At 43.9% G+C, this 13131-nt stretch overlaps 1 protein-coding gene across 4 annotated transcripts in view; it reads left to right on the top strand.

Moving 5' to 3' along the window:
- The window catches only part of EFCAB2 (EF-hand calcium binding domain 2), a 212103-nt gene extending 200763 nt beyond the window's left edge, over positions 1–11340 (top strand). For all 4 annotated transcript variants that reach the window (XM_063919764.1, XM_063919766.1, XM_063919767.1 and 1 more), the window contains 4 exons: positions 4257–4336; positions 10822–10864; positions 10955–11021; positions 11146–11340. In XM_063919764.1, coding sequence (XP_063775834.1) covers positions 4257–4336; positions 10822–10864; positions 10955–11021; positions 11146–11261 — 306 coding nt within the window. In that variant the 3' untranslated portion in view covers positions 11262–11340. The remainder of the gene's footprint in view (positions 1–4256; positions 4337–10821; positions 10865–10954; positions 11022–11145) is intronic.
- Positions 11341–13131: the final 1791 nt, after the last annotated feature.

Raw genomic sequence — 13131 nt, 5'->3', positions numbered from 1 at the left:
AGTGTTACGCATGATTGCTTTCTAATTATCCAACTGATTAGTCCTTCACCAAGTAGAAATAGGTAACCACTTGTGGACTTTCTGTCTTTAGAGTCTCCAGCCCAATCTGCATCTACATATCCAATCAGATTACACTTTCTGCTTGCTGGAAGTCTAAGTCCTAAACTGATGGTTCCCTTTAAGTAACGTATAACCCTTTTCACTGCATTCCAATCCATCTGACTCGGCTTGGAGACCTTTCTGCTTAGAATTGCTACTGCTGTGGTAATGTCGGGTCTGGTAATAGTGGCAACGTAAAGCAATTTTCCTATTAACTTTCTGTACTGGTGATTGGTAATGGTGTACCTTCCATGTACATTTCCTTTATGTAGTTGGTCTCCATGGGAGTAATTGCCGGTTTTGCATCTTGCATCCCAAACTCCTCAATGGCTTCCTGTATTTTTTGTCTCTGGTTTAAGGTAAAGTCGCCATTTTCTTCTCTAGCTATTTGAATACCTAAATAGTATGTTATATTTCCTAGGTCTTTTGTTTTGAATTCCTTGTTTAGAATCTTCAGTAATTCCACTTTATCCCCTTCTTGCTCGAAACATACTACAAGCTCGTCCACATAGATTAACAGGTAGATCCACCTGTCAGCTATTTTCTTAACATATAAGCAGGGATCTGCTTTGCTTCTCACAAAGTCTTTCTGTATGAGTACTTCATTTAATTTTGTGTTCCAGGCTCTTGCTGCCTGCTTCAGACCATATATACTCTTCTGGAGCTTGCATACTTGGTCTGGTCTTTCAGGGTCTTTGAAACCTGGTGGCTGTTACATGTAAATATCCTCCTTTAGCTCACCATGTAAGAACGCTGTCTTTAGATCGAAGTGTCTCACTTGCATATCCTTTGCGGTTGCTACTGTAAGTAATGTCCTTATGGTTGTGTGCTTTACTACTGGAGCAAATGTCTCATCATAGTCTTCTCCATATTTTTGCGAATATCCTTTGGCTACTAATCTGGCCTTGTATCGCTCCACTTTTCCATCTGTGTTGTATTTGACTTTTAATGTCCATTTGCTGCCTATGGTTTTTCTTCCTGCTGGCAGTTCTGTTAGTGTCCATGTTTGATTGTCGCGCATGGATTTCATTTCTTCTTTTGCTGCTTCTATCCATTTTTAAGCTTCCCTTTCTGGTAAGTCAGATACTTCTTCCCATGATGCAGGTCCACGTATACTGTTGGTGCTAGCTTTATATGAGAGATGCACTGGTGCTTTGACTTTGTTCTCTCTGGTCGAGCGCCTTACTTCATCTGTGGTGCGTTCTTGCATACCTTTGGTATCTGGTTCGAGACTAATTTCAACCTCTTGGTCAGCATCTGTTGTGATGGTGTCACTAGAGTCAGCGTTGTCTTCGTTATCCAGATCTGCTGGAATCATCACTTCATTTCTTAGTTCCTCCACGAAGGTCCCCCTATTGCTTATGCTTATCGTATCTGGTTTGGGTTCATAATTCTGTATCCTTTGGAGCATTCACTGTGTCCAACAAAGATTCCTTCCACTGCCCGGTTCTGCAGTTTACTGCGTCTTTCTGCTGGAATATACACAAATGCTTTACATCCATAGACTCTTATGTGTTTCACATTGTTTTCTGCCATGCCATAATTCATATGGGGTTTTCTCCACTGTTCTTGAGAATAATCTGTTCTGTAAATTTGTGACTGTCGTTTCGGCTTCACCCCAGTATTTGTCAGGTAATCCTGAATCTGTTAACATGCATCTAATCATTTCTGTCAGAGTCCTATTCTTTCTTTCAGCTACCCCATTCTGTTCAGGTGTGTAGGGTACTGTCTTGTGGTGCTCTATACTGAGTCTTCTCAGGAAGTGTTCTATTTTGTGATCTGTGAATTCACCTCCATTGTCGCTACGAAATACTAGTGGATTTCTTTGAAATTTATTTCTAGCCATTGTTTTGTAATCATGTAACTTGTCCAGTACTTCATCCTTGCTTTTGATCAGATAAGTAACTGTATATCTGGAGTAGTCATCACTATATATCTGTTACCGCTTGGTGTACGTACTTGCATTGGGCCACACACGTCGCTGTGTATGAGATCTAGAGGTCTTTGGGCTCTGTTCTCACTTTGTTTTGGAATTGTCATTCTTGTGGCTTTGGCTTTTATACAGCATTCACACCTCATGGTTTCTGAACAGTCTGATACTGTGAGGTCCTTTGTTAGGCCTCTCTTTTGTAGTTCCTTAATGCTGTCTGGGTGCCTGTGTCCTAGTCATCTGTGCCACATGTGAATACAGTCTGTGTGTCCGTGTGTGCTTAATCTCACCTGTTGTGCTGCAGTGTCTAGATGATACAGGTGTTGTTCTGCTTTGGCTGTGGCTACTGTTTCTGTTCCATTTTGAATGATGCACACTTTATCTTTGAATTTAACGGTAAACCCTTTATCCGTCAAACACTTTACAGATATTAATCCGCCTTCCAATCTGGGAACATATAATATGTTTTTAATTGGTATTATTCTATCACTTCCATTAGCACTGGAGCATATGAGCATACCATGCCCTTTACCTTCTGCAGTGATATTGGTACCATCTGCAAGATAGATTGCTTCTCTATGACTTGTGTCAATTTTGGTGAAAAAATCTCTGTCGCTTGTCATGCAACTTGTCGCTCCTGAATCTATGTACCAACTAAAGTTCGTATGTGTTACTGTCGCTTTAAAAGTGATATTCCACTTATTTGTGCATATGTCTGTAAGTGTAGTTTTGACTTTCTGCTTGGATCCTTTTAAAAATAGTTTCTGCTGTTCTCCTTTCCATATAGAGCAGTCCTTTTTTAAATGTCCTATCTTCTTGCATCTAAAGCATGCCACGCTGCGGGCGCGGTGGCGCGTGTACGGTCTTGGACCCCCATGAGGGAAAAAAACTGTCGGTATGCCGGCTGTCGGGATTCCAGCGCCGGTATACTGTGCGCCGGGATCCCGACAGTCGGCAACCTGAAGACCACCCATCTGTTTTTCTTGTCCCATTCCTGGTTATCAACATTTGGTCTTGCTGTGTTTATAACTTCCCACAAATCATCTTTAGTCAGCAGCATTTCAACTTTAAATTTCCACAGTTGGTAGTTATCATTAGACAGCTTGGTTACTGCCAGTCTAAGATCTGTGCTGCTTGCCATCTCTTTCTGTTTGTCTGCTATTCCCCTTTAGTAATAATACTGGGTTTACTCACAGTTGCTGAGCAGATCTCTCAGAGATGTTTCTTGTGCCTTGATCCTTGTAATCTTTGCTCCTGGTAACTGGGATCCTCTTGCCTGTGTCTGGGCCCATAACCCTTGTGTCATTACAGAGTACTTTACCAGCGCAGTCAGGATCACCTCTGAGCTATCTTTGAATTATGTAGGCACACACAGGAAAGCTCTTTGTGGTATAATTTGTTTATATATTGAAACTGGAACGGATCATAATACAAACTGATAGTCAAAACAGTATATCTGTGCATGAGCTGCCATCATGCATGCTCCATCTCTCACCTTCATGCAACCTTCAGAATACAGGAACAAACAAGTGTAAGACATACATCACAGACTGTAAAACACATAATATATATATATATATATATATACACGACAGCTCCACCTGCTGTCCCTCCTGTGTAACACATCAAGTCTGAATCTATTGAATGCTGTTTCTCAACAATATCCACCACCTACTTAAAATTCCAAACAGGCGTGAGTGGGGGATGAAGGGGTGGGGAAGGGAGAGGGGGATAGAAACTGTTGTTTTAAGTACAGTGTCTAACATCTGCCTGGCCAAAATGTTCTCTGTTACTCGCTGCAGAATATGTGTGCGCTATATAAATAACTGGTAATAAATAATAATCAATACATTAGTACAATTACCATCCGCCTGGTATAATCGCCTATGGGCAAATTGGGGAGCATGCACTGACTGGGGGGCACCAGGACCTGTCTGCTACAATTGAAGGGGGTGGGGGGCACACTAAGGATCGTTTGAGGAAGGGGGCCTCAAATTGGGATCTTGCTTAGGGCCCCATGAGGTCTAAATCTGCCTCTGTATACTGTATATGTTTTTGTCTGGTTGTCTAAGTCATGGAGAACAGTGTGAAATATGGTTTTGATAATATAAAATAATAATAATAATAATAATAATAATAATCAACAACTGTTGTTATATCTTGGTAGCAACCAGTGTAATGTGTTCATTCTGTTGTTAGTCACTGCTATATTTCTATTTTCAATAAGGTGGAGGAAGAAGAGCCAACTGGGTATATTCGTTTTGAAAAGTTCTTACCGATGATGACCAAAGTATTACTGGAGAGAAGGTATCAGATTTATAGCATAAACACTCACACAATTATGTATGGAGGTAGCCCCTTACGACGGTGTGCAGAGCACCAGTAGGGCGCGATGAATATATCTTTTTTTTTATTTTATTTTTTTATTGATGCAAAACACAGCTAACAAAATAGCAATTCATATGTGTGTGGGACAAACATTACGACCAGTATTCACCTTAGAAGATAATATACAATAAGCAATCCATAGTGCATTTCCAAAGACATACATTGTATAGACAGGATAACAAATACAGATATAAATATACGAGCAAAGCAGTCAGAAGGCAGTCAGATATAGGACATGTACAATGTAAGGGTCCTCATGTAGCTTGAGACTTGTATAATCTATAGGTAAGTATATGATACTCAAACATGGGTGCAGATAATTTGTACAAGTAAACTTTAAAAGAGAAAGAAAGGTGTTGGTGCTCATTCATCAGGCAACGTAATAGGAGGGTTGTCCAGGAGAATTTGGGTTTCATACCATTGGGGGAGTCATATGCTGTGATAAATCTGAGATTGTGTTGAGGTTAATAAAAGTGTAATATAGTTTCCATGTATCAAAACAGGAGGAAACCTTATTTTCTTTTTCAAATAACGTCTACACCTAATCCATGCTTTCTAAGAAATTAAAGTTCTCTCTGTATAATTGAAAGTTGACGGGGGTTGAGTTCATCCACTCTTGTAGTATTTGCCACTTTTATAATGCATCACGTTTGCATAATTGCTCCATTAAACAAAGTATATAGTCTTCATATACATATAAAAAAGCATGAAGAAAGACAGTACTAAATCATACATGAAGCAGTCAGCGTCCAGCTGTAATGTAACCATCCTTTCTGTATTGGGGTATGGACTTGCACAGTGATGATGCGATTAGTGGAAACTTCTTTAAAAACATACTACATCATTGCTAATTGTACTCCGTATATTTGTGATATGTTTAATAAAAACATGTTTTAAAAAACAAGAAAACAAAAGCTATAACATCCGGAGAAGCAGTGAAGATGTGGCCACCTCGCTGGAACACAGAAGATAGATAGATAGATAGATGCCACTGTTATATACACTATAAAGGGCATCTAACAAAATAAGAAGACAGGTAATTAATTTTTATTAGGTAAATTGTTCTGGAGTCTAAGCATTTTATACATGTAAAAATGGAGGTAACCTTTAATTAAAGCCGGGTACACACTAGCCAATGTGTGTTTCCTGCGATATTGGCTTCGGTGGGGACCTGGCGGGGTTCCGGCATCGGCAAGTGCATACACACTTGCTGATGGTGGCGGGGAGGGAGAGATGGTGGGAGGAGCGATGGGGGGGAACGGGGGCTGCAGCATGGCTCTCATTAACGACGTCCTCCCTCGTCTGAACTGTTCAGACGAGGGAGGGCGTCATTAACGATGTGAGGCAGACTGTGGATGAGTTTATGAACAGAAATTCAGTCCCCAAAACAGCGTCTCAATCCCCTCCCATTTGTCCGCAAAAGCGATCTCTGGCCCATATTCTGCACGCTGACAGGTCAGACATGGAGGAGGGAAAATCCACCGATAGTGGACGCATCAGTCTCTAGGCTGTTACGTAAAATTGTTTTGCCTGTTCCTGGTGCAGTCTCCCTAAAAGACATGGCTGATCGTAAAATTGAGACTACACTCAAATCATTGTACACAGCTGCTGGGGTGGCCCAAAGACCCACTATTGCATGTGCGTGGATAACAAAAGTCATTGCAAAATAGTCAGGTAACCTAACTGAGGGGTTAGATTCATTGTCTAGGGGGGATGTTGTTTTACTCCTGCAGCATATATAGGACTCTGCGAACTTTATGGTGGAAGCCATAAAAGAAATAGGCTTGCTTAATGCACGCACCACCGCTACGGCAATGTCGGCACGCAGGGGCTTGTGGCTACGCGAGTGGACTGCTGACACAGATGCCAGGAAAGGCGTGGAAGGCCTACCATTCACAGGAGAGGCCTTATTTGGAGATGAACTAGACAAATGGATCTCCACAGCTACTATAGAAGTCTGTGGTGCCTACAGACTTCTCACCACGTCGAGGATCGGAGGTTCAGAATTCAGAACTGGATTCTGTTAACCACAGACGCAAGCCTCAGGGGTTGGAGAGCAGTCACTCAGGGGGTGCAGTTTCAAGGAAGATGGTCAAGTCAGGAAGTCATCCTTCTAATCAACATTCTGGAACTCAGGGCCATATACAACGCCCTTCTACAGGCCTGACATCTTCTTCAAGATCGGGCCATTCAGGTCCAGTCGGACAATGTGACGGCAGTAACATACATAAACCGACAGGGCGGAATGAAAAGCAGAGCAGCAATGTCAGAGGTGTCAAGAATTCTCCTCTGGGCAGAGAAAAACGCTGTGGCGTTGTAAGCGGTCTTCATTTTGGGAGTAGACAACTGGGAAGCAGACTTCCTCAGCAGACACGGCCTACAACCGAGGGAGTGGGGCCTTCACCCGGAAGTGTTCAGGTGCTTGACACATCGATGGGGATATCCACAGATCGACATGATAGTCTCTCGTCTCCACAAGTAGCTCAGGCGGTATTGTTCTAGGTCGAGAGACCTACAGGCAGTGGTGGTAGACGCTCTGACGACTCCACGGGTCTATCAGATGGTGTACGTGTTTCCTCCACTTCCTCTGATCCCAAGAATTCTTAAGCGAATAAAAAGGGAAAAGGTTCAAGCAATACTCATTGCTCCGGATTGGCCAAAGAGAGCCTGGTACGCGGACCTTCTGGAGATGCTCCCCGAAGATCCGTGGCCTCTACCTCTTTGCGAGGATCTTCTGCAACAGGGCCCGTTCGTGTATCAGGACTTACCGCGGCTTTGTTTGACGGCATGGAAGTTGACCGGCTGATTCTGGCCAGGAGAGGGATCCCTAACAAGGTTATCCAGACTATGATCCAAGCCAGGAAGGGGGTAAAGTCTAAGCATTACCATCGTATTTGGAAGTAATACGTCTCTTGGTGTGAGAGCAGAAATTATTCTGCGGTGGAATTTCATCTGGGACGTTTCCTGCTTTTTCTGCAGTCAGGTGTGGATGTGGGCCTGCGTCTGGGCTCCAAAAAAGTCTGGATTTTGGCCTTGTCTATTTTCTTTCAGAAACAATTGGCTTCTCTCCCTGAGGTCCAGACGTTCTTGAAAGGTGTTCTGCACATACAACCTCCCTTTGTGCCTCCCACGGCACCTTGGGATCTCAATTTGGTGCTGTAGTTCCTCCAATCGGACTGGTTTGAACCGTTACAGGAGGTGAACGTAAAATATCTTATGTGGAAGACCGTCACACTGTTGGCCTTGGCTTCAGCAAAACGTGTGTCGGAGCTGGGGTTTTGTCTTAGAAAAGTCCCTATTTAATTTTCCATGAGGACAGAGCTGAACTCAGAACTCATCAGCAATTTTTTCCTAAAGTGGTGTCTGCATTTCACATCAACCAACCTATGGTCGTTCCGGTTGTCACCGACACCTCTGCTACTTCAAAGTCTTTTGATGTTGTGAGGGCTTTGAAGGTGTATGTCAAGCAAACAGCTCGTCACAGAAAATTGGACTCGCTGTTTGTTCTTTATGATCCCAATAAAATTGGGTGTCCTGCATCAAAGCAGTCCATTGCACGCTGGATCAGGCTTACTATCCAGCATGCTTATTCCCCGGCAGGTTTGCCATGTCCAAAATCTGTACAGGCCCACTGTACTAGGTCGGTTGGTCCTGAATGCATGCTCCCGTGGGGTCGGTATCATAAGGCTTGATAGACTGTGCAGGCAAGTCAATCTTGACTATCTGGTGCAGGGGTGGCCAACCATTCAGAAGCAAAGAGCCAGAAAAGATCTGTAGTCAAGAACAAGAGCCACTATCATGCACGCGCCTATGGTGCGCACGTAAAAATGGGGGCATGGCATAGTTGTCACAAAGCCACACCCCATTTTTGTGCGCACACCTTTCGGTATGACGTTTGTAGGTGTATGACCTCATATCATAACCCCGTTTTTTTGTCATGTTGTACAGTGCCACATACATACAATGCCCCAGTACAGTAAATATGAAAATGACAAAAAATGGGTGCCTCCACAGTGCCAGATACATATGTGTATCTGGCACTGTGGGGACATATGTGTATCTGGCACTGTGGAGGCATATATGTCCCCACAGTGCTTGCTATGCCCCCAGTGCCAGATATGCCCCCCAGTGCAGATACATATGTCCCCACAGTGCCTGCTATGCCCCCAGTGCATATACATATGTCCCCAAAGTGCTAGCTATGCCCCCAGTACCAGATACATGTCCCCACAGTGCCAGATATGCCCCAGTGCCAGATATGCCCCCCGTGCAGATACATATGTCCCCACAGTGCCTGCTATGCCCACAGTGCCAGATACACATGTCCCCACAGTGCCATATATGCCCCCAGTGCCATCTATGCCCCCAGTGCCAGATACACATGTCCCCACAGTGCCTGCTATGTCCCCAGTGCCAGATATGCCCCCAGTGCAGATACATATGCCCCCAGTGCCAGATACACATGTCCCCACAGTGCCAGCTATGCCCTAGTGCCAGATATGCCCCCAGTGCAGATACATATGTCCCCACAGTGCCTGCTATACCCACAGTGCCAGATACACATGTCCCCACAGTGCCAGCTATGCCCCCAGTGCCAGATACACATGTCCCCACAGTGCCAGCTATGCCCCAGTGCCAGATACATATGTCCCCACAGTGCCAGCTATGCCCCCAGTGCCAGCTATGCCCCCAGTGCCAGCTACACATGTCCCCCCAGTGCCAGATATGCCCCAGTGCCAGATAAGCTCCCAGTGCAGATACATATGTCCCCACAGTGCCTGCTATGCCCCCAGTGCCAGATATGCCCCCAGTGCAGATACATTTGTCCCCACAGTGCCAGCTATGCCCCCAGTGCCAGCTACACATGTCCCCACAGTGCCAGCTATGCCCCAAGTGCCAGCTGCACATGTCCCCACAGTGCCAGCTATGCCCCCAGTGCCAGCTACAAATGCCCCCACAGTGCCAGCTATGCCCCCAGTGCCAGCTACACTTGCCCCCACAGTGCCAGATATGCCCCCAGTGCAGATACATGTCCCCACAGTGCTCACCAGCCCCCGTGCCCCGCTCACCGCGCTGCTGCTGCTCAGTGCTCACTCTCCGGCGGCGGTGTCTCTCTTGAATTAGGCGCCGGTCCGTGAGCCAATCAAAGCTCGCGGTCCGGCAGCCAATCAGGAGCCTTAGCTGCCGGTCCGCGAGCTCTGATTGGCTCACGGGCCGGCGCCGTATGAAGAGAGACACTGCCGCCAGAGAGGCGTGCATGTGTCTCGGGCTGGGAGCAGCGGTGGCCAGGAGCTGACCGAGCCGCATGCGGCAGATGAAAGAGCTGCATGCGGCTCGAAAGCCGCGGGTTGGCCACTGCTGATCTAGTGTACAAAGTACAGTCAAAATTGGATCTAATACAAAGTACAGTCAAAATTGGCACTTAGTCAAAATCGTACATAGACAAAATCTCAAGCACAGATAGTCAAAATCTGTACTATCTGTGCTATCTGGGCTCTGGGGAAGTTCAAGGGGAATCGCATAGTCAAAATCGGATCTAGCAAGGATCTCACCGTGTGTACACACCTTTACTGTACAATGCAAAAAGTGTCATTATACATGATGTGATGGAGATTGTAGTCCAATTCTAACTATTTCATTGCATTGCATTGCTTCAAAATCCACTGAGTACTGCACAGGGCATACTTATATGTATCAAATATATATATATAACGTTCTATATAGGAAAATACAATACAGAGTACAATATAGGAAAATGTTCATGGAAGATACCGATAAATGCTAGAACCTACAGATGTGTCCTCTTACATCCTTGCTAAAGTCACGCTAAACAGACCCTCAATTTGCGCCATGCCGTGGCGGTACTCGAAAATCACAAAAAAAGATGCTCAACGCTACCAAGTTAAACGGCACTCACGCATTATGTCTAACGCGAATTATAGCACACAGAGCAAAGGGGTGGTCTTTGGGTTGACGGCTGTCGGGATCCCGGCGCACAGTATACCGGCGCCGGAATCCCGACAGCTGGCATATCGACAGATATTCTCCCTTGTGGGGGTCCACAACCCCCCTGGAGGGAGAATAAATAGCGTTGCGCGCGTAGCGCGCCACCGAGCCTGCAAGGGGCTCATTTGAGCTCGCCACACTGTTGGTATGCCGGCGGTCGTGCTCCCGGCGTCGGCATGTTGGTCGCCGGGAGCCCGCCCACGGGCATACCATACTACACCCGAGCAAAAATGTATATAATTGTTCAAAATATGCAGCACTCCATAGGCCTGAGTTAAAGCATTTATTACACATGCACACATATATAATTATATGTATACTCTTAAATTTCTGCAAAAAACTGATATACAGGTACCAGATTGGAAATAATAGGGATTCCTTCTCACTTTTCCTTGCAGGTACAGACCAATACCTGGAGATGTTCTCCTGCGAGCATTTGAGGTTGGGCATTATTAGTGATGTCATTATTATTAGTAATGGTTACTTGTACTAGGGTTTGGAGATGATTTCATGTCTAGTTCTCTTCTCTAGGTTTTAGATGACAAGAAAAAGGGATTCTTCACTAAAGAAGAACTTATAAAATACATGACTGAAGAAGGTAATGCACATTGCTTTAGTTTATGTTGTTCTATAAGTACTTGTAATGATTATCTGTTTTTATTGACAAGGTATGTTTGGGGAAATTTGAATGATATGACAAATGGTTGTATTGACTCCCTCAGGAGAACCATTCACACAAGAGGAAATGGAAGAGATGATCTCAGCTGCTGTGGACCCAGACAAAAACATTGTTCCTTACAAGGACTACACTGCAATGATGGTTGTAGAAGATTACTGACTGAATAATTACTAATTGTCTGATATGCAAATGTGACTTGTAAAATGAAATTATTAAAAGTGTGAAATTTTCATGCTCATGCTGTATTTGTTTCTTGGTTTTATATTTTACAATGTTACCTCTCTATTTTTCACAAACAAACAGAGGTGTGAATGAGGCCCAAACCAGTGTGTTGCTTTGTGCCCCAAGATTTCTTACTCTAGCTCTGGTCATTAATAATAATGTCAGTTTGTTTCTTCTCACATGAGGATATTGGGGAGCAATAACGACATTTTAACAGCTGTTTGACTAATACTTAATTATGCTTTTAACTCAGTGGCCATGTAAGGATCGGCATCTGGACCATGGATAGACAGTCAATCTAGACACATGGTCGACCGGGTCAAAAGGTCAACAGGTAGAAGGCGGACAGTACAAAAGGTCGACACAAGTTTTTCACATTTTGTTCAACCTTTGATTGGTTTACTTTCCACATGGAATTTGATTGGGAATAGTAACCTACCCATAACCTTGCCCGAAGTGAGGTGAGCAAAGCGAGTCCTCGAGGGTCTATGTTAATGAATGTACAGTAATTTGTGGGGATCTGGGCGTATATTTACTGATAATTGATTTTCATTTTTGGGGGATTTGACATTCAATTTCCATTCGATTTTGACTTTGGAGACTTACTAAAGGCAAAATCGAATGTCAAATCAAACATAAAACAGAATTACACTAAAATCCCACTCAAAATCAAATTTCTGTAAAACATAGATGTTTTACCATAGTCAAATATAGGATCTCCTCATTAACTAACATCCGATTTGCAAATCAAATGCAAATAAAAATAAAAAACTAACTTGAAATTAATTAATAGAATAATAAGAGACAGGAGATTTGAGCTTCTACACCATTCTATTGTTAAGCAGGCAGATTTTGTTACCAACAACCGACTATGTGAGCACAGGAAGTGTAAAGCAGATAAGAGATACGCTTATTGCCAACTATTTCAGCTGTATTTTTATTTTTTACATTCAAATAACACAAATTATATTCTACAGTTAGGTGTTCACGTATAAAGCAGATCCCAATGCATTTCAATCCCTTTCTGGGATCTTTTGCAAGGCCAGGAACACTATTCCTGCCTTCTTCTATACCATAGAGCCACAGATTTACCCCCTTATTGGCCTATGGTAGCTAATCCATAATTTACTTATATATATATATATATATATACAGTGTATATATATATATATATATATTGTTACAAGATCACAGGAATAGTGTTTGAGGGCAGGTATGTTTGTCCCAGGTTCTTGTCTTACACGTTTTAGAAAAAGGAAAACTTCCAGGAAAATGTTTTGTTTTGTTAGAACCTTTTCAGTCTGTTGGAAAAGCTGGATAAGGGCCCTGAGAGAGAGAGAGAGAGAGGGCAAGTTCCAGACATCGGGCCCAGTTCGGGTCTTTGGCCTCACAGAGGGCTAATCAGGGCTTTCAGCTGTGCAAGAGTGTTATAGGGCTGCTAGCCTGATCAGTGTGCACAGACTGCCTGGGGAGACACTGCAGAACCTTTGTTGGAGAAACATGCTTCCTTATACAAGTGAGCCATACAGTATTTACTGGAAAATGCTGTGTTTTGTTTAGAGACAGTCAGGAACGTCTTGTGTATAGTTAGCACCGGACAGGCAAGGTATTTTCTTTTGATGTTTATTTTATTTTCTGCTTAATAAAACTGGTTGCGCCCAGTTGTACCACAAACCTGGACTTGTATGATTTCTCAGCTGCTGCTTGCTGCCATCTACCCCAGGAGACGGCACCCTGTTCCCCTACAGTGTTACAACTTGGTGGAGAATGCGAGCATTCCGTTCTGCGCCTAAGTGAAAGCAGCAGC

Source organism: Pseudophryne corroboree, chromosome 4, assembly GCF_028390025.1.
Source record: "Pseudophryne corroboree isolate aPseCor3 chromosome 4, aPseCor3.hap2, whole genome shotgun sequence".
NCBI classification, from domain to species: Eukaryota; Metazoa; Chordata; class Amphibia; order Anura; family Myobatrachidae; genus Pseudophryne; species Pseudophryne corroboree.
This window is presented reverse-complemented; position numbering and strand designations above follow the sequence as displayed.